We start from the raw sequence: 22,830 nt of genomic DNA on the forward strand, positions 1-22,830 counted from the left end.
CTCCTACTCGTTTTCTTCATTGTCTTCAACATTTGGTACTATCATTAGTCATTTGAAAAATGGCTGTCCTTATTTCTATGGATTGTCCAATGATGATTGCCCTAATCTGTTTACTCTGATTTCTGCTTATACTGATTGTTGACTCACTTAGCTGTTTTCTGTCATTATGTGGGTTCTGGAGCTGCTAAATAGCATGTAGTATTGGTTTAATTTAAAAAAAAAAGAAAAGTGTAGTGTTCATGCCAAAATTGATTCTTCTTCTTCGCTAAGCCCATTTAATTAATTTGGAATCTCCCCCTCTCTCCTTGCTGTTTGTTTCTAAATAAAATAGTAAGATGTTGTTAGGATACCAATAGTGGGTCATTTAATAAGCGCATTAGCACTGCGCTAGGGCTGTCTGTTATAAACGCGACCCTGTTGCTAGTGCAATGGTTCTGATTCACATCTTGTCAGCCGTGACCTAACTACAGGATCTACTAAAAATAAAACCACAGTGGGTTTATTTTTAATCGTCACTCCTTGAGGAAAATAAGCAAATTTAATCGTGAGGAAAATTAGCAAGAGAGCATCTAATAAAGTGTCCTGCTCTCACACTGCGGGTAAAGATTTAGAACCTGGTCCTATGGGATGCGAGCTCCAACATTTCCCACCATCCTACAGCTCATTGTAAAAGCCGTGCCTGAGCGATTTCCAGACTTCAGGCAGATCCTTGTGGAGCCACATGAAACACCAAAGGTCGGTAAGGAGCAGCAGAGCATCTGAGGTGCCTGGCTCTTTGGTAGGTGCTTCAGGATCCTGTAGGTTTTCAGGTTGCTGAGCGTTATACAAACTTGTAATTCACACGGGCTGTGCTCAGAGGATTATTTCTGATCTGAACCTCGATTAACTCTAGCATGATGTAATTTGCTTAGACATTACCATGCTAATTACATGTTAACTTTCCATACTTACTGTGTACTGTACCTCCCAGAGGAAAATACTGTATTCAGAACAAAAAAGATTTAGAGTTCATACACTTAATGCATAAAACTTTGGCAGGAACAGAATATTAAAGTGATATATCTTCCTAATAACCAAAATAAGCAGTATCGTGTTGTTGCTGTAGGAATTTTTCAGTCAACGTTGGTTAGTTATTTGAAATATATTAGGATGATGGTTCCCACTCAGATATTTCATTCGTTTGTCACCTTTTTTAGAATGGAAAGCTTCCAGAACAGATTGTGCTGAAAACTTCCATGAACTAATTGCAGAAAGTACAAAAACGTGCGTGTGAACTAAAGTTACAAATAAACTTACACTTCAGAGCAAATTATACTTTTTGTTGGTGTTTAATGGCTTAGTGCTGCATTTCTTGACATTACATTAAATCAGATCAATACAGTAAATGAGGAAATACACCACACTGTGCATTTATCATGTACCTCATTGTCCTTAGAGGTCATCAGATAAGCAAATAAGAAAGTGATTTCTCATTTCTTATTTTCAATGAGCAATTACAAGTAATGTTGAAGTATATTATGCATCATTACTTGTTCAGTGTCCTTTATTAAAAAAGGAGAAGTGTAGAGGTTTAATCAAAGGTTTTTAGCTTACTAGGAAGTTGTAGAAATAGAGGGAACTCACTTCAAGCAAATTTTTTACGAAAAGTGACTATTATTACACATTTTCTTCATCAATTTGTAGCAGTGTGTTCTCAGAACAGGACTGTGCCATGAAAGACGCGTCATTGCTATCCTTCAAAAATGAAGAAAATCGAGACCCAGAATCACAGAGCAAAATGGTTGTTCAAGTTAGGAAGGAAACTCAGTCCTTGCTTGCATTCTTGTCTGCTGACCACTTCGCTGCTTTCAAACCCTCCAGTGTATGAGCAGCAGAGAGAAAGAAAAAGCAAATATTACTAGTAACATTGGTAGTAAAGTTAATAGGAACTATTTTATTAACTTCTGGTGCAGTACAGGAGTACCTTCATACCATCGCTGGTGGAGGAATGGCCAGGGTGAAGAAGGAAACATCTAGCAAAGGTGGCTTATGTGCAGAGCCATGTCTCTTGTTCTGCTTCACTAACGGTAGCTATGGCAACCTCAGGACATTAACGTATGCAGTGATTGCAAGCCGTGAGCATCAAAGCAAGTAATTAGGGAGACAAATGGGAAGTCTTGATGGATTCTTCCATCAAGATCAAAGCTTTATATAAGTTTTTCATTAATTTGGGAACAAGCACTGAGATGATTTGTATGTTCTATTAGGCTATCAATGAAAATTGGGACCAAAGCTGGATTGTTTTGTAATTTTTCAAGGAAGGGCCACTCAACCCAGTCAAAAACCATTTTAATAGCAGTGATAGCAAATCAGGAGTGCACTAGTTGAATCAGGCCATTGGAATATTCAGCACACTCCTAGATGTTTTCAGCAGGTATACAATTGTGCTAAAGTTAGGTTGTCCTCATCATTACCAGGGCCTTTAACTGTAACTCCAAAATTTGAAGAATGCAGTATTTAATCCACGACACATGCTTCTAAGGTTTCATAGGATTAGGAGATTTGCTCTCAATATCTTCAAATCACGAATGCAGCGTTGCTGGTTGAAATTTAATGCCATGTGCTGTATAGATGCTCTGAATGGATGGTCTGTGGTCCCTTCTGGCTTTATACGCTAACCTGTCTTTACTAATGAAAGAGACCAAGCAGCGTAAACCACGTGGACAGCATGAAGTCCTCAAATAACAGGGGAGATGATAAGTTGTCTGAAGCAACAATGAGTAATTGTAATGTAGATCTTTACACAAGCCTTTGGATGGGCAAGTTCTCTCTATATGGGGAGTTTAGAGTGAATTTTCAAATACCCTATTTCATATTTTCACCCAATTGCAAGCATTTCAATAACCATAGGCTGTATTTCCCTATTTCCAAGATTTGCTTTCCTGAAAGGTAACTTCCCTAAATTGAGCAGGAGTTTTCCAAGTTAGTGAAACTTCCACATCACTTCATTGAGTATAGAGCTTCATGTAGGATGCAGCAATAGTCCCTAGAGCATCAATAACTTCATTTTGTTGGAATTTTGAGGCAGGCATTAATTTTTGGGTTGGGCTTTCATTTTTAATTGATGAGGGAAAAGACTATCTGCCTTTCTTTCCTTCTTGATAACACAAGCTTCTCTTTAATAACTTCAAACACCCCAATTCTTCAGTTAAAGGCGAATTAAGTTTTCCTGTATTTCAAATTAGCTCTCTGAGGGTGGCATCAGCTCTGTTTCTTTTATGTTTAAGTCCCAGTTCTTTAATCTGTTTCTAATACATTCTGTTCAGCAATTTTGCATTTCTGTTTTAGTGGAAGCAATGCTGATTAATTCCTTCTTATGACATCTGTGGCTGCATCCTAGATTAAACCTACTCTAATACAGAGCCTATCATTAAGTGTTAAATATTCTTGCAAGGCTACTTAAATTAGATTCAACATCAGTGGATCATTTAGTAGAGAGTCGTTAATTCTCCATCTTACGGCAAGGCCACATTCTGGTGATGCTTTTAATCACAAGATTATTGAGGTATGATTTGAAAGGGATATGCTGCCCATATTTTGCCTTTGGGCAAATTATGAAAGGTCAAGTTGCCAAGGAAACAAAACTAAGATAACATTACTAATTCCTGAGTCCAAGAGTTGTCTTTCCTGATCGTATCATTTGCTCACCATACATGCTTAGAAAAGATACTAGCTAACAATATCTTTGCTGTTTAGTTTCACAGAAAACGGCTTTATAATTCTTGCTCTTCTAGATAGTGTTCGTAGTGATGACAAGGCTCACCAGAATACTTTGCCTCTCTAGAACTCACAGATTGGTTGGTTTGATGGTTTACGGATATGGTAAACGTTATTCCTAATTTAGAAAAAGGAAAAGAAGGAAGGGAAGGGTTAGGATTTACATATTCAAAGGTAGCTGCAAACTTAAGATTTTACCACTTTTGACAGCCTAATTTACAGCTCTTTAGAGAATCCTGATGTTCATAAAGTGAAGATAACACAACTTCACATTAAGGCACCTCAAGTTAAACACTCGGAATCTCAAAGCCCTGATATTTTTCTTCTGATCACAAGTCAGGCCAGTGGCGGAGCCAGAAGAAGCTCTCCAGTATTTGCTGCTGTCCAGGCTGTTGTGCTTTCTCTTTTTCTGTTATGTTCTTTTTTAATTTCCTATTTCAGGTGGGAAGCAGTAGTATAGGATTGACTCCAGTGCAGGAAAACCTGTATGGAGTAGTAGCATGCTATGATGAGTCTCTTCCTTCTATACACGTGTGCGTGTGTAATACATTGTGTGCCTTTGTGTCCAGTTCCTTGTCCTTCCTTTGGACAACTCATGAAAAGGAATCATTTTATTCCCTGAAGTATCAGCATCTGAGATTGTGGTAGACTTTGTCCTTAAATTTCCATTCTGAACTGTGTTGTGTCGTAGGGCACTGCATAATGAATACGACCCTGCCAATCAAGACACTCTGTTTTATATCACTTATTACTAAATTGAAAATGGTGTTTTACTACAGCAATAAAGGGCTGGTACAGCATGAGGTACATTTTTATACAACTCTATGAACTTTGTCATTGAAAACATTATAGCCTTGAATTTGAGAGCACAGTGGAAGGCAATATAATTTGATTACCTATATTAATCAAGTAGAGTACAACATATAAAACCAGTAATGCATAAGTCTGACTGGAGCCAGATAACCCTCTTGTGCATCTTAGAAAGATTTATTTTCAGTAATATAATTCATTTGACATGAAAGTATCATAATTGCAGTTGCTAGGAAGGATTTCTTTCTTTCCTTTTTTAGGGAAAAAAACTATCATACTTTCAAGAGCAGCTTGTTCTTTTAAAGCTCTGCTTACTGAAAATTGAAAACAAAGATTTGTTTTTGTAATTGTCACAAGTTTTCATTAGCCAGCTGAGCTAACAAAGTTATTTGTTTTCAGTGCTATTTCTGCTTCATAAACAAAAGTGTTAGGTGTGAATTTAAAAGTTTTTTTTTTTAAAATATACACTGATAAGCCTGAGACCCTGTCATTCTCGACCTCTGCTGCTAAAAGCTGGCCAGAAGCTCTTGAGCTTTCAGTTATCTGTGCAGGTACTTTGCATAAATGCTGAGGAGGACCTTCCCACACGCTAGCTCCATGAAAAGGCTTTAAAGCGTATTTAAAGACACCTAATTACTCTGCAGTCCATGAAAACCCATGTTGTTGTTGTATGTGCAGTAGTGGCACATACCAATAATAGCGTTATCATGAGTTGCTGTTCATGCATTTTATTGCTGCGTGTGGCTGCAAACCACACGTGAGTTGGTTGGTGCATCACAGCTGAGACAGCAAAAATCACAAGTGAAAAAAGCACTACTGGCTGTGCCGCACCTCCCGGTGGAGCAGGAAGACCAGAGCACACAAACTGAGAGGAGTTAAAACATTGTGGTCAAGGTATTTTCCAGTTTTTCAAGCAAATTTCACGTTCACCTTTGTTCATAATAACGTATTGGAAAATTAAAAGTTTCTATGATTCAGTGTACTCTCACTCCGTGACAAATATGTAATAGTTTGTTCCATCTAATTATTAGCGGCTTTATAATCGTGCTAATAATAATGGTTAGTGATTGAAGATGATAGACTTCATTCCCAAACAGATAGTGTTTGTAGTCCCATCTCATTATTGGTCCACAGTGCAGTAAGTTGTTTTTTCCATTCTTGCCCTTTAGTCTTCTGTTATTTTTCTCTTATTTCCCCTCCTGTTGAGATGTTTCCTCTTTCTTTTATTCTCTAATCACTCCAGCCTGGATTAGCCATACAGGGGGGTGTCACTACTGAGGAAGGAGTTGGAGCTTCTATTCATAAATGACATCTATCCACACAGCTGAGCATTTCCACATCAGTCCAGGAAGAAAAATACAGAAAAAAAAATAAATCTGTTATGACAACAGAAAGGATAAATGTCCTCAAGCCTGTTCAGAAAGTTTCAGGGTGCTTTGGCTAAGGATACTTGCATTCCCACCTTTCAACGTGCGCTACCAGCCCTTGTCTTGGTCTTTGAGGTCAGTGCTGCTCAAACTACCTTTGCAGTCTGAAAGCAGAACAGCGAGGTAGGAGGCTCCATCTTGTAAGTCATTACATTTACATCAATCATTGACATTTGGGGGGCTGACAAGAACAAATGAGTATCTAGGGGGGTCGGAAGAGAGGAGCAGATGTAGTAAGCTAGTGGGGAGCCTTTACAATTTCAACTGAAATAGCAAATATGTTTTTTAAAAATTGCTTAATCTTTAAAGGTTTGTCATTTATTGGTCCAAAGAAGTATTTTCCAGGTAGTGGCGTACCACGAAAGCTTTCATATTTCGCTTTGCTAAGGAATAATTCTGTAAGAGTGAATAACCAACTACATTATTTTCTTATCAAATTAGCTTGCAGCCTCTGCTATATTCCTTAGATTATATTGGAGACACCCAAATGTATGCCCTAGGCAATGCTTGTCCTTCACTTCCAGGACTTACCTACTTCAATATTTTTAAGATCTAAATGGAACGAAAGGAAAAAAAAAAAGATTTAATTTGCATTGTATTAATGTTAATGACTACTGCTGGAGATTTTTGGGAGGAGAGGGTGTGTTTTTACTTTTCGTATTTTAAGGTGTTTTTTTATTTTTGTCTTGGTGAATGTCTTTGTTCCTTTGTAGCTTGCCTGTGGCAAGTGGGGCATCCATCCCTCAAGGTTTATTTTAAAAGCAGTGGTTGAAATCTGTAAGCACGTGCTCTGAGAGTTTCCTTGGAGGAATAGGTCTTCTGTAGATGTCTCAATTCTTGTGCTAAATCTTTTACCGGATTTGAATTTTAACGTTCAATAATGCAGACGTTAATGGTAGTTCTTGTAAGCTTTATATTTTTTAGCCACAACAATATAAACCTTGCTATTAGTTTAATAGCAGTGGAATTAAATAATATTAATTATTATATTAAATATGTATAAGTATTGTAAATGTTGTCCCTGACAGCAACAGGGCCTTCCCTTCTTAGTGGCTAAAGGCATTCAACAAAACCAAGCAGCTGATTCACATAACCTTCCTATATTCCTTAAGAATGAACTGCACTTCATTTTATTGTATTAATGTATGTTGAAAACACAGTAGGTGCTTTAGATTGTTTTCCAAGTCCAAAGTTCCTAATTGAATAGTGTGTTAAAATATTACATATAGCATCATCATAGTATATTTCAAGGTGTGTAGCCTGTCGTCCCAGCCGAACTCAAATTGGGGCTTCAGCACACTCATCCTGCCAGGTCCAGAATAAATGGTTAGAAGGCTCAGCGGAGGTTTGCCTTCATACCTAAATGACGCCCGTGCTGATTCTGAAATTAATCCCCACTTCTCAGTGCTCATGCTGGAAATTTTTGGGTGTCCAGATTGCATTTGAATGGAAACATCAGTCATAATACTTGGGGGGGAACTTCAGAGTCATCAGGTGGATGTCTTCATGCATAGCCTGGTATGTTCTTTTGTCACTGCACCACTTGGACTTACAGGGAGAAGTGGGGAAGAAGAAAGTTGACAGCATAAGAAAAAGTGTATGTGTGTATATATATATAAATGAAATGTATAAGTGAAATAAAATAAACATTCATGTGAATCAGCTGTAACAAACCACAGCAAGTTTCATAACCAGAAATCCATCACCCTCATTCTGGAAGGTGACAGTTATTCAGCAGGATACTGAGGTATTATGAAATGCCTTTCCTCCTAAGTTCCATGCTGAAGTCCCCTCTAACAGCTTCCTGCAGCTACTAATGGTTCTGCACTGAGGGAAGACAGCCATGCATGTTCTCCACTAAATAAATATGTAAATGAAGCTTCCAAACAGAGTCATATGCCGTGGAGTCAGAGAGCTGAGAATAACTAAATGCTTTCCATTACAGAGGGGGTACTTTAACAAATCCTGTTATTTTGTAGTGGCCGAGTACTTTTTGGTGAGTCCATAATGACGTGGACATGGCATAGTAATGGACTAGATGTGCAGTCCAAATAGAAGAAAAAAATGATGTTTATACTAAGTGGGGAATTACTAGACAGATCATTATGGTTAAAGTGGCTTTTGGCTGTAGCCATATTAAGTCCTAAACTCCTCCTTAATTTTAAAGAAGGCTTATAACCCCCCCCCCTCCAAACTGCAGCAGCCTGTCATTGTTGTAAATAATGGCTTTAAGCCACTTTACTTCTGTCGGGCACATCCTGTCTAGGCATCCTTGCGTTAAACAAAATTAGAGTTGCTCTGTGCTGTGAGTCACTGCAAATCCTCTCTTGGTTTCTGCTCCTCCCTGGGGAGTGTGAGTGACCAAAGCAGCTGGGGCAGGGGAGGTCCAAGTAACTCCAAGCCAGGAGGCTCATGGTAAAGGGGAGGCAGCAAAGCAAGATGTCTCTTGCAAGCAAATGGTGTTAGTCATAGCTTAAAACTGTAGAATAAGAAAGTAATGGATGTTTCTCTGGTTCCTTAGTGAAAACCCATATACAGCAGTGAAGCTGTAATGTCCCCAAGAGTGTCTGTCTAATGAACAGAAAATGAGTGACGGGTGACACAATGCCCAAGCGAAGGGAGAATGAAAAGAACTTGTGAGCACTTCAGAAGAGAAACAAACTGCATCTCTTTTCTTGTCAGAGTCTCCTCCATTTCGTAAATTGGTGAAATGCAGTATCAGCCATTCAACTTTGCGTGCACTCTCCTTTCAATTACCCAAGCATGGCTGTAGGGTCGCACCACCGGAGCCGTCTGGAAATGAGCTGAAATAGGAAAGAGCTGAAAAAGCTTCAGTTCATTATTCGTCCTCGCAAATGCTGGGCTAAATTTGGCCCGTAATTCACATTACCCCTTGGTATAATCATAGGTGTTACAAGTGAAAATTACCTTCTGCGTTGTCCGATCTCTCGCTCTCTTGGCAAATATGGGCTGAAATTAAGCATAAGATTGTATGTATGCAGCTGGCTGTCTTTGGGTTTCCTAAAGCATTCATCCCAAAGGTACCGAGATTCTGCAACTATGGATATGAGTCAATCACAATCAGTAAATCGACTTCAAGGCAGCTATATCAACCTACCATTAAATGCTCAGAATGAGTCCAAATAGTAAGAGAGAGGGGGAGAGAGAGATTGTATATGGAAAGAGATTTATTACATAGAGATAGATGGATAGATCGATCAATCAATCAATCAATTGATCTACTTTTTTTCAAACCATAGAGTAGAATAGATTGATTCTGGAAAAGACATCGTTAAGTCATCCAACAATTATGGAAAAGCATTATACTGGTATATTAAGGCCTAAAGTAGGAGGTGTAACATGGTAAAGCAGCCTGAAAGGCTCTCTTGAATATGTGGTACAAGCATTGCTGTGTAGATGGCATTGGATGCTGACTTTTCTATTTTTAATGAATGTGTCTTTGTTAAACCCTTATGTAGCAACACTTATCCGTGTAGGCGCCAGTAAAAGATTGCATTATGGAAAGATACTTCTACCTTTCCTATGGGGAGGAAGGGCAGGGATGTGGGAAACCGAGAGAAATCTGGTGGCGCTCACAGCTTTTTCAAGATGGGTTGGTCACTCTCTCCCATGAACTAGGTCATTTTTAGACTTGGCTTGAAAGTAGGCAGCTGTAGATCTCGGTAGATCTCTAGCAGTAATTTTTGATTGTCCCTTTTTTTTTTTCCAAAATGCTTTCCTGTATATAGGTGTAATAATAAAGAAAAAACTTTCAGCATAAAATATGTGCTTGTCAAACCACAGCAATGATTTTCCAGTTGCTGGCTTTTTTAGTTGTGCAGCCTTCTAATATTTCTGCTTGAATTCTTTCACGACAGAAGCAAATGAAAATTACACCGTGGTTTTTAGGTCTCTGTTCCCTGATTTTTGCTTGTCATGTCATGAACTTCTTCGAAGCAGTGAAATGGCAGCCCATCTCCCTGAGAGCTCCAGACAGATTTCTAAAGTTGTCTTGTTAACAGCTTGTCAGAAACCTACATTTCAGTCTCGCTGAGTTTATATCATGCAAAAAAAAAAAAAAAAAGTTGCTGGAAATTATGATTTTTACAGGTTCTGACATTTTTCTAAAGAACTGAAATGCTCAAGGCTGCTGTCTCCCTTAACAGGCTGTGCTGTTTTGGGTAATATTCTGCGTTGCATCAACTGAACATCAGAGCAACATTCAGTTTCTTCCCTTTAACATGTTCTTTGAATTATTTAAGGTGTTTTGATGTTGGCTAGAATTTGTAACAAAGTCCTCCAGCTTTTATCCTAAAATATCAAAAAGGTTGAGATTTTTTCCTTCCCCCCTCCTCTTTTCTCCCTCTTCCCTAACCCTTCCTCCCTCCCTCCTCCCGCTTTTAATAGATCCTTGCATGGATCATCAGGGGACTTTCTTTTATGTTGTACAGCATGAAATGACTTAGTCAGGGTCTTCCTGATTAATTTATGAGTGCTAAGGAAAAGGGAAGGGGGGAAAAAACAGTCCTTGAGGGATTGACCCTAAGCTGCAGCAGATCAACTCAATTTTATGGAATGAAAAGAGACTTAAACAGTATTTTTAGCGTCAGTTCCTCAACCCGCAGAGGTAGGGAAGCTCCCTGCGTCTGGCAGGCTGAAGCAGGGTGAGAGGTACCGTCTCTCCGGGTGACTGATGGAGTGGAATCCAGCTCTTCGGCAGCACCGAGCACTTTTAGAGTTAAAGCTGTGGCAGATTGGTGAATTAATGTGCTCTGCCTCCAAGGGACAAATGCTCTTTTTTTTTTTTTCTTTTTCCCTCCCCCTTGCTCCCTCGTTCCCTACCCTGGGCTTGCAGATGACAGCTGTTGGTCACTTAACAAAATGTCCTCTTGATTGCTGCTTCACAACAGGGGCCCCCTCAGACCAAACAGCACAGAGCCCGTACAATGCATCACTGCCCCTCAAAATTAGTTATAGTGCTCAGGGCTATTCTCGGCTGCCATAGCTAATACTCTCTTGCTGTTCTTCTCTCTCTCCCCCTCGCCCTCCCCCTCCACAGACAAAGGCTCAGCCTATACATCTGTAGTGCTCATAACCTCCCCCTTCCCCCAGCCAAATGCTGAGGAGAGAAAGGGGAAAAAAAAAATAAAAAAATTGCTGCCCTGAGGCTCAATCTGTTTCTTACAGCTCTACCCCGGCACTTGGAAGCCGGAGCTGGTCTAGCCATAGGGAGGCCCTGACTCATTTCATCAAGCTGTCAGGGAGGCAGTGGAGCTAAGAGGACTCTGCTGCCTGGGGCAAGTTCAAGTCAACATTCGATTTCCGTCCTCCCCCCGGCCCCCGCCTTTCGCTTGGACACTTTCTGTGCTCTGGATCTAAACTTCTCCCCGAGCTGCAGCAGCTCACAGCTTCTTGCCAGGAGGAAGGACTTGTGGGACCTTATAAAGGACACAGTGGCAAAATTGCTGCAATAAATCAGTGGCCCTCTGACACTTGGCGGTAGCTTAATGTTTTGGCACTTTCTTTCCTGTGTATGCCTCAAGTCCCATTAGCAGGCTTTTCTGTCAGTCTGGCTCATGATAAAACTCTCTCTTCCTATCATCTTAAGCAAGCCCCTGCAGACATGAATCCGATGCCAGACTTAATAGGAAACAACACCCTCCCCCTGCACACACAAGCGCGCATCCATACGCGCCGCTGCTGCTGCTGCGAGCGGCTCCCGGGAACTCAGCTCGGAGGACAGGGCGAGGGGGAGGGCTCTGAAAAATAGGCTTGATTTTCCTTCTTCCTTTAAAAGAAACATTAACAGCCCGGGATTTAAGCCTAATGCTTCCCTGAGCCTCACTATTAAAAGAAAATTCAGTAACTAAATATGGTTGGAAATAATAAGATAGCAGTAACATGGCCATCCTCTGGGACTGTCTGAGCAGGTATACAGGTTCCGTAGGTATCTACACTGTTCATATATTTTGTGCAACTTCTTACATATATATTCTACCCTGCCAGCTTGCATTGTAATTTTATAGACTGTATAATTAATATTTTGTCCTCCTCTTTTGTCCTTATACTTCCCCACACAGTTTTAGTTGCAGGTAGACTGCTTAGATTACATATCCCTCAGGGCTGAGATCTGTTTTTTCACCCAGACGGCTTAGATGTCTATCACTGTCTGCTTAATCATAATATAAATAATATCTGTAGGTATGTGTGTTTGTGTGCAAAGGAAAACAAGGCTTTCTGTCAGCTGTTTGGGCAGGAACCTGTAACTTCTGTGCCGTATAGTGCTGGCACAACAGGACCCTGCAGCCTTGAGGCTGTGTAGGCACGGCCTGGATTGTAAACCTCCCGGTTTGGGTGGAATAGAGGATACTGGGTTTATGTGAATAAGCTGAGGTGACTTATATGCAATTCTCAAAAGCTTGGAGGATGTGGCCCCGTTTCAGATAACAGTGTTTCTCTGCACCTAACTCACGATGTAACACCCAAGTGTTGCCAATCTTGTTGCAGTCTTGTGAGTTTTGGGTTGGTTTTGGTTTTGTTTCTTGGAGCTCTGGTTCCTGGCATGTGGCAGTTTATGTGAGAATCAATAATCAATGTAGCGCTTTTATTATGTGAAGAAAAACTGGGTGATCTGGAAGTTAAAATGTTGGGAATAGGCAAAGAGTCAAAGGATGTTTTCACAGTTCTTAAACTTACCAGAAAACATCCAGAATCACGATACAAACAATTTTAATATAGATCCTGCCACTTCTTGGACTAAATGCCTTTGCGAGGAGCCCAGTGCCAATGGAGGCGTCCCGGAGTGCAGAGCCTACATGCTTCTTCTGCGGATGCTGCTTTTTTTGAAAACTCAGTGCACAGCTTATTCCAGACCTGCTCCCCTTCTGCACTCCAAAAAGCTAAACTTACGTGGCTCAAACACTCTGCAGCTGAGCTAATTGAACACCTCTGACTGTAGGTCCACCAGAAAACCTTTGTAGTGGAGATCTGGCTTTATCTGCAGTGACACAAACCTCTGCATTATCTGTTGCTGTTATGTGGAGTGGTCTGATTTATGCTTGTACGTCACGTGAATCACAGCGAGTAATGTTCGTATTTCCCGTTTCAACCCTAACTTTCTTGGGATGAGGGAGGGGTTAGAGGATTATTTCCAGTTCACTGCAGGCAGGTGTGCTGCTGGTGGCGTCTGCCTTTCCAGGTAGTCCCTTCTCCAAATACGCCACTGCCTGTGTTTTACAATAGACACAAGTCCATCTTTATCCCTGTTGAGATGATTTGTACAAGCAAGTACTGGAACACATCATGACTCCTTGCCTGGTGGGAAAGGCACGATGGAGGGGGGTCTTGAAACGTGAATTATCCACGTCAGCCATCGAAACAAAAAAGAATCCGCAGGGCCTGGCCTACACGTACAGGAGCTCTGTCTCTCATTCCTCAGGTCTTTCGGGTGCAGCAGCGGAGCAGGTGCGATGGAGGGGATGGTGGAGTTGCTGCAGGTGCTTAGGTGGGGATTAGGAAAGCACCATTTATTCTCACCGCTTCATGCCCTGCTTCAGCCGGAGCCTGAACCTCCCTCCACAGCACGGTCAGGTGGCAGCAGCCGGCAGGTCGTGCCCTGTCCCGGGGAGCCCGCGGCCAGTTCAGTGATCTTTTGGTGCTGGGTCATGGCGGGTGGAGGTACCACGTCTGCCGAAGCGGGAGGAGGAGGGAGAAGCGAGGCCTTTTACGGTGCACTGAGCCCATTCCACCTGAATTACGTGTTGTTTCTGCTGAACTTTGCCTCACGGGAGGCTTTTTTCTGACTGGAATCTGTCACTGCAAGAAATTGTTTCCAAAAAGCGGCACAATTAGGGGTCGGCTTTGCAAACATTCTTGGTGGAATTGAGAGGCAATTGGCACAACCCAGTGAATAATCCTTTTAGGAGCCTTTATGAACCCAGCACAATGGCTGTTTACAGTTTCGCTTATAGACCAGGAGTGTTAACAGGCCTTTAGAAAAATCCAGGTAATTGAAGCTTTTGTCTTTCAATGAGCCCCCGTAGCTGTCAACAGTTGCCATTCTCCACATTTTCTTTAACTTTTTTGTTTTGACAAGGGCTTTTGTCCCTCTGACAACAGCTGCGTGGGAGGTGAGCGGAGGAGCCAGGCAGCCTTGGCCTGCACGGCCTTCGTAGGACCCGCCGCCGGCCTCCTCCTCACCAGGCCGGAATAAGTTGTCTTTTAAGACGCAGAAAATCCTCTGGGTCAAACCAAAGTTTCTCCTATGACTTCATTATTCGTTTAGCCATCCCAGCAATGAAATGCACCAGCCTCGGTCTCTCTTTGTCGACCCAGAGCTCCGCAGGGGCGGAGGCTGGAGAAGAGCGGGTGTGCGGAGGCTGGAGGCTGTTACCGCAGAAGCTGAAACAGCTCATTGAAACTGTGTTTTTTAACACACCCCCGAAGGGAAGGGGTCGGCAGTGGTTCTGGTTTTTCGCAGATCTGTCTGGGCGGGTTTGGTTTGCTGTCATCATTTTTTTCAGTGCCATTGCGTGTTCAGCAGCCTGTGGGTTCCTGTTTCTCAATGCGAATGTGGGAGCCTGTTTCTTTAAAAAAAAAAAAAGAAAACCTAAGTGAATTCTGAAGCTTGGGGCTTTTTTTCACCAAAGCTGGCTGTGTTTTCTTCAGAAGTCGGTGGGAGATGAACGTGGGTTGGTAGCCATGAGTCTCAAGCTCTTACTTTCCAGGATGCTGTATGTTGAGCAGAAGTGCAAATTTTATAAATAATGGTGTGTTAATTCTTCCCCCACAATCTCTCATCATCTAGACTGCTTAGTAGCTTTGGGTCAGTTTGGGACTTGATTCTCATGTGGATTAACGTGTTGTATTTTGGTGGTTTAAGAGCCACACAGTAGGAATCAATACGGGGACAGTTTGTGTCCATGAGTGAGTCCTACGTGGCTGGGAGGGGACAGCTATTTCATAAGGCAAACAAGAAATTATGCAATTTGCTGTCAGAAATGTGGTTTTTAAAGCGCCCGTCTTGCAGTCGCACGGTGGGCTCTGTGTGCGCACAGAGTCGTGTTCGCCAGTGGATCTGCATCCACAGCCCCTCCGGCTTCTTCGGCTGCGAGACTGGCGCGGTCATGATTAAAGTAAGGAAGATGTAAGCTAAAATTAAACAAAATTCTTTGCTGTCCTTTCCATTTTAAAAACAATTAATTAAGGAGTATTTACAGATCCTGAATGGGGAAAAATGTATCCTCAGAGAGCAGATGTTTGCTTCATTCGTACCTTTGTAAAATTCAGCGTGTGGATTTGATGGTTCACTGGCTTTTTGCAACTTTCACTTATCTTCATGAGACAAAGTTGCATGTTGATACAAAGCAAAATTAGGCATCTAAATAAAGCAATTCTGCACCTTTTAGTAATGCAAACCATCCGTAGTAGGTTTTTATACTCACTATAGGCATACAAATTTTTGAGGTCCTATCTGCTTTCAACAAGAAAAAGCCTGTCCTCTTTCTTTAAAATATCATAATGCAGTAAGAAATAGGAAGACAAGTTTTGTTACAAAAACAGCAAGACCAAAATACGCTGTATTTGAATAATAATGGTTACTAAAGTTCCCCAAAATTGTTTACATCCGCTCTCAAATATTTTTAAGCTAAATTTATTAAGGTTTACAGTACTGTGGTTTTATTAAACCAGGGCTCATAGGCAAAAGTGCCTGAGTTTTAATGATAATTTTGAATGTTTTCTAGTTAATATATTTCTGAGTTTAATTTATTTGATTTTTTTATTGCTTCAGTGTGTCATTCTTTAAGTCCCTGTAAGAATTAAAATTTCTATTGTTGCTGCCTAAGCATACAATTTTAAGCAACACAGGGCTGAGTGTACTAATTTTTATGCCATTTTTGTGATAGGTGTAATTCCATTGTAACAAGCTTTAGTCTGAACTGTGCAGGTTGAATCACATCATCAAAATATTCTGCCTCTAAAATATAAGCGTGCAGGTTGAACGAGCACAATGATTAAAATGGTAACTTAGGATGCTTTAGAGTAGGCCAGGTTTAAAGGGTAAAATAACTTGGTCTTCGTTACCCACTCAATTATGCTAGTAAGTTGGGGGAATGCACATTCCCCGTAGCACGCTGACTTGATTTCAGCCCCCCCAGGTGGAGGTGAAAGGCTTCCCTTGAGTCAGCCGGCATTTCTCAAGAGCGTGTAAATAACAACAAGCGTACTGCTGTGACTGCATCTTCCACACCCCCCCACCTTGTTTTTGATGAATGTGTTGCTTTGTCAGCATGAATTAGCACTGTCCTGAGCAAGCGCAAATGCAGCAGGTACTGGGGCAGCCTTTGCCCAGCAAACCTGTTTCAGCGTGTCTCGGTGGTGATAGACAATTAGTGCCCGGAGCAGGGACTTCTAATAGTTCATGGTTACATGGCATGGGTTTGGGAAAATCAGCAAATGGCTGCTGATGATGATTTATCAGGACTGAGTTTAGCTTTGATCTGAGTGTCTGTTTTGTGAAAAAATAGAAACTGTGTTTCCTATAATAATTTTCATAAAGCTTAGTGATGGAATAGAAGTCCCCAAAAAAGGCACAGATGGCTTATGGGAAGGTATTTGCTAAAGATGTGGCTATGTGATGTTCTTGCCTTCCACGCGCAAAGTATTTGTGTAGGGCTTAATGCAGTCTGCTGACGTTAACACTGGTTATTCCCATAGGACGTGCCCACCCACTGCTCCCCGGCCCCTGCAGAGCATTGTCCTTCCTGCCTTCCTGTAGCTTCTTCCATTTTTGCTTCAGGTTCTGTTTTTTCACCAGAATGGATACAGATACAGTTAGATCTGCGCGCGTCCTTCTAAACAGTGCCGTGGATTAGGTGGGGCAGTGTAACACAGTTTCATTTTGAAAGAGAGTTCTGCTTAGTCAAGACTATAGAAAAACAGAAAAATAGGTGCCTTAAACCAAGCATTTCCACTGCAGTTAAATGGAAATGAGGAGTCAGTTGGAAAGCTGAGCAGTCTTCACTGCAGAATCGCCATGGGAGACCCCTCTGCTGTTTCGTGGTTCTTCATGTGCTCAGTGTATTTCAGAGAATTTAAGAGTAAAAGGTTCCTCAAGTGTTTGGGGTCAATCATTTCATGTGCCAAGTAGAAGAAGAAGAGATTAAATAGTCTCTCAAAAATCTGCGGAAAACTGACAATGTCACAGCTGAAATTTCTGCTTTGTAACTTTAGGATAGATAGTTGTGACAGGAAAGATCCCCGTTCCCTGCTCCATGAGGAGCAGGAGCTGGAGAAAATGACCAAACAGATCTATTCCTTCCTCTACATTCATGACACCGAAGCACATGCATTTTCATGGACCATTTCCACATTTGTAGCTTGTGTCATTGCTGGCTTGCAGAGTCCCCTCTTGTTGAACCAGTGAACTCGAGAGGGTGCCACCAGTTACGGAAGTCTACCCGGACCATCCCCGTCAGCTGCTGGCTGATGGAGAAAATTCCCATTGGACACAAAAGTTATGAAATGCACTGGCCACTTTTTGTCAGTATGACAGACACCAAGAGATTTATTTTTGTTCCCAATCGTAAATCTTTCTCAGCTCCAGCCAACAAGATGTGCATGTCCTGAAATGTTCAGTGCTCAAGTTATCTTTCCATCATTTGTGCTGTGAAAATAGAGCATTTCATTTTCAGAGGCTGTAAGAGATTACACTCTAGAACTCTTTAAGTAAACACTTCCTCCTGGGATCGTGATCTCGTTCAAACTAAAAAATGTACCAGAATTTATGATGTATTTTAATTACTATTCTTGGTACCACTCATTAAATTAGAAATTGATTGCCAGTTTCACAGTTTCCTTGTTAGATGACAAAGTGCTCATCAAGGTGAAGCAATGCAAAACTGTTACTATATATTCCACAATTTGGGATGATAAAAAGGCATGCTTTTTGTTGTGGTGTTCATCTTACAGTTGTTATTATAATGCATTGCTGATTTTCTTTTTTGTTTAAAGTTCACTTTCCCACATCCAAGTAAGAGTATACCATATTTTTGTATAAGAGAGAAATTGGCTTTGTCTGGTTTATGCTAGCAATCTAAAAGGCATTACTGCAAACATCAAAAGTGTGTTTCATTGAACTGAGAACATCATGAACAGCTATCCTAAAGATTTAAGAGGATGATGCGAAAGATCCCTATACATAAAGGTGTTTCTCAAAATCTTTTTTTCTCTCTCTAATCCACAGTGTGACAGCGAGAGTGATATTGACGATAAGGTAAGACTGAATTTTCTTCTTTCATGTGCGTTACTAGCTTGGAAATTCCCTCATAGTCAAAATAAGAATGAATTTGAAAATAATATTTTTCCTCCAGTCTTCATGTCAAATTTAAAAATATCTATAATTGAATGAAAAAAACATTGGATCAGGTATTCTGTGATCTGCGCTAGTTTTTGTTTACAGAAAAGAAACTCCCATTTGAAAAGAAACATAATAGTCTGTCTTGATTATTATGTGAGCATTTGGTGAGACCCGAGTCATAGCATTAGTGCTGTTTCAGAGGAACTCTCCTCCAATAACTTGTCGGGAGCCTATATTTTATTTATAGTAACCTCCGAAGATGTCAATTTCGTAATCAGTTTAGAAATGGAACAACTGGTACCTACCCTCAAAGGCAGTGTGGTAACAGAGTGTTTTGTCATGTTGCATGCATATTTATCACAGAGCAATGATTTTTCTGACCTTCTTTTGGATGCAGAGGTTGGTTGTTGAAAGGTTGTAGTTGTGTGGTTTTGTATGGGGATTCCTTGTTTCACCTTTGCAAGGAAAACAGAGAAGGCCCAATATATAGCAACAGTTGCACCATGCTTTTGAGCATCAAATGTATAAAAGACCAGAGTATCCCTTGCTGACTTCTGTTCTGGCAGATCAAACTTGGCAGTCTCAGGTTAGATCTTCATCAAACTTTAATTATATTGTGGCTGTCCAGTCTCTTGCATTCATTCATGAGAAGCTGTGGCATGCAGGTTTCTACCGGATCAGCATTACAAAAGTAAAGGCTGACTTCAGATAGCCCCATCTCCTTGGCAGCACACTTGGCTGCAGCCATACATCAGAGGTTACCATGAGTTCAAGAGACTACACTAAAAGCTTCTTCTGGTTAAGTCTTTTTCATTTTTTTTAGTAGGGTTAGCGCTTGGGAAGCATTAAGCTTTCTTCAACTTCTTTTAAAAATCCCATCAGATACCAAATATCTCCAGAGTGTTGCAAAAGCTGTGTTTTGAGATGGAGGCTTGATCGAAGAAAAACATTTAAATCATAGATGTTGAATGAAAGATCCTGTACATATTTTGTTTTATATATGTGTATATATGTATAAAGTCACTCCCTGAAACCATGACAACCCCCCCCTTCTTACAAGGTTACACAGCAGCAGAGCTGATGGCAGAGGTGGCAAGGGTGAAAAATTATTCCCTAAAAGCTTAGATACCATGGGGTTAAAACATTTCTTAGACTGCCCAATCAAAGAAAGTAAAAGCAATCACTTAGAAAACTGTTTAAAGATCTGCCAGTCAAACCTCAGATGAAGTTGTAAGTGACATGTAGTTTTATTATACAGCTATGCTATTAATGATTATCTAAATTACACTAGTAGACCCAGCTAGCAGCATTACATCTGAGACTGACATTTGTTAGATTAGGTTTGACTTCACCTTGTAGAGAAGAAATTGAAATCTGAACAACATTGATTAGCTTTCAGATTGTGGGATCTGAGGTTACCTTCAGAGGAAGCTGCATTGTGTTTGGCTGGTAACCTACTGTCCTTTACAGCAAATGAAAGGCTATTATAGTGTTCCTTATATGGCATTTCTTTACATATCTGTAACTGTAATTTGACCTTCTAGGCTCACATATTTCCCAGCTACCTGCTCCTTAAGGTGACTCCACCTTAATAATAGCAACATTTCTTTTCTTCATAAGGAGAGCAGCACAAGATCATCATCTTTCTATCTCTTGCCTGATCTGTAGAGACATATGACATCGGTTCTATTAAATAGGTCTCTGGAATTAAGTAGGATTGCTTTTCTTGTCAGCAAAGACGTGTGCACATGCATGTAAACTCACCAAGGTTGAAGTGAAGAGGCTTCAAACGTTTCACAGCCATAATGTGTTCACTTGGGGAACACAAGGGCAGCCTGGCTCTCTCTGTTGATACCTGACATACTCCCCTGGAAACACGCGAAGTATTTCTCTAAAACTAACCTGTCTGGTGCAACTAGGAGCTATAAAAATACTGGCATGAATGTCCTGAGGGATTACACTGAAGAGAGTTTTTTCCCCCTTCCATGTGTTGGAAAAATGTATCTTCCAATAACACTCTCTGGCTATTGCATCCAGATGGAGCATTCAACGTTCTGTCTAGCCCGGTATCAGGCTTACCAAATTATGTGATGGGTCGGCTTCATTTCACAGCACCACAGAACAATCCTGCTTTCCTGCATGGTCAGCAAGAAGCAGCTTTCTCTAGGTACACCTACGCGCGCTGGCACTAATGAAGGGCAGGGCAGGAATTACTAATGTACTTTTGATTTGCATAACACTTTTTGTTAGTCATAAACAGCGGATCACTGTCGTCTGTATATAACTCATGAGGAATGCACAAAAAAAAGAAGTTCACGTAGAAGTACAAACCGAGTCAGTGATAGAGCTAGAAGCAAAACTGAAATTTTCCACCTCCTACTTCTCTCTCTGTACCATGCTAATAATTATCCACTATTTATTTAGTTCATAGGTATATGGGCTATTGAGCTCTTAATGTTTTAAAACATAGGCATTAGAGTAAAATTAATGCTTTACCCTCACTGCATTGAAAAATATAAACACACTCTTGATGGTTTTGTTTTTTTCCTTGTACAGTGCTGTGCAGGACTCCAGGGGAGAAAAGTAATTGAGCATAGTCAGTCATACGTACAGTATATCAGAATTGAAGGAGCCATTACTTTAGTGCAAGGTAGAGTTGAACAGCAGATTGTGAGAGTGTTTCCAAACAGTGCGCTGCTGATTTTAATAATCTGAGAACAGGAGCTCAAGGCTGGGGACTTGTCCATCCCATCTACTTTCTTAGAACTGTCTCTGGCCAAGTATAGCCTTTCACTTCTGCATCACTGCTGAAATCTCAAAGGAAGTCAGTGGGATGATACTTTCTCACACCTATCATTCTGTCACCACACGCTTCTCGAAGAACTGTTCGAAATACCCAAACTAATAAAGTGAGCCGTCCAGCCATTTAACCAAGCGAGAAACTTAGCAAATCATGCGTTCCCAGAGATGGAAATGCAAATCCTGTTTCTGTTACTGTATGTTCATTGAAGGACATCGGTTTGGACTCTGCAACTGTTAGGAGAATTGCGGGGTAGTTTGTTGAAGCTGTGGAAATGATACTGTGCTTTTGTGAGGGAGGCGGGAGAGAAAGGGAGTTAGTCTGATAATCGTGTTACACCATCTCCGCACTGTGCAATAGCTGTGATGTGGGGCTCACGGTCCATAAACATTGTTACTGAAAATATATACTTCCTTTAATAGCAACAACAGCATTAACAGATAGCAATTACCCTTCATTTTCAGGAACTATAAAGTCTCCATTAATTCAAGATTTATGTAGTTATAGCATTTAGCACAGGAATAACACCACAGAGAATTGGTTTATACACATGTAATGAGAGAGCTTATGGCATACTTTAGTGAACATTAACATAATAGAGTAATATAAACCATCAACAGTTCCACTTATTGTCTCTTACCTGCTTTAGCATCACTGTGAAAAGTGGCTAGCAGCTTGGTAATGTGCTCTGTTAAATGGCGTTCTGCAGAAAGCCAAAAGTCAACTTGTGTAAAACAAGGGAATGAGTAATCTCTGCTCGTTACTCCAAAATGTTGCTCTCATTTTTTTTAATAACAGTGTTCAAGATTGCATTAAAAAAAAAAGCCTATTTCTTCCTTTCAAAGTAATTCAGTGTTCATGTTCTTTCAGTCTTGGACTTCTGTCTGCTGTGTGCAAAATTGTGGGTTGTCAGCTTAATTACATGGCCCCGCAGTGTAAGTGAGCTCTCCAAATCAGGGGTTACATATCAGGCATTCCTTCATTTAATGTGGTGCTAAGTAAGATGTACAAAAAATGACACTGTATTTCTAAGCTGAATCGCTATTTACCATTTATTTGTTCTGTAGTTTGTGTTTTAGCTATAGCAAGCAACCTTTGAGACTGGTAAAGCTATATCCAAGGTGGAAGCACAAGATTTGGAAGTCAGGTTTCTAAAACAGTGTTTTCATACCACTTTCTGCAACAGCACAGTGAGTTTATTAGGCCCTGCTTGTGGCGATGTGAATTCAGCCTTGCCGTGCTGTTGTTTGTGGTGCTAATTTCTGAGTCCCAGTAGGTGCCTGGAAGCGTACGGCAGTGCATGAGCAGGTGCAATTTAGGACTTGATGCATGGGAGAAGAGCAGCACGGTAGTGCTACGATTGCTCTACCACAGGCTGGGTTCCCATCCTGCCACATGCCATGTTGATGCAGAACAGCTCATCGCTTGAGGATGAGATTAGAGACAGTGAAGGGACCCAGATAAATGGGCCGCGCAGTGTTAACAGCACCACTGTTTCGGTATGTCAGCAGCCTCGGTGTTGTCCAGCTTTGGGTTTGTAGGTGTTAAGGCAAAAGGGAAGGTTTTAGGAGGCATTTGAGTGGGAAAATCAGGTGGCTTTATGGCTGTGAATGGGGAGGTATTATCTGTACTGAAAGGCACAGTGGTGAGTAGTAGGGAGGTGCTTATTTGAAAGTTTA

General features: G+C 41.0%; 1 protein-coding gene across 16 annotated transcripts in view; it reads left to right on the top strand.

The window, feature by feature from the left end:
* Positions 1 to 22,830, top strand: part of FBRSL1 (fibrosin like 1) — a 544,157-nt gene that overhangs the window by 343,544 nt on the left and 177,783 nt on the right. For all 16 annotated transcript variants that reach the window (XM_063350636.1, XM_063350643.1, XM_063350651.1 and 13 more), the window contains one exon: positions 18,238 to 18,267. In XM_063350636.1, the coding sequence (XP_063206706.1) occupies positions 18,238 to 18,267 (30 nt within the window). The remainder of the gene's footprint in view (positions 1 to 18,237; positions 18,268 to 22,830) is intronic.

Source organism: Chroicocephalus ridibundus, chromosome 13, assembly GCF_963924245.1.
Source record: "Chroicocephalus ridibundus chromosome 13, bChrRid1.1, whole genome shotgun sequence".
Classification (NCBI taxonomy): Eukaryota; Metazoa; Chordata; class Aves; order Charadriiformes; family Laridae; genus Chroicocephalus; species Chroicocephalus ridibundus.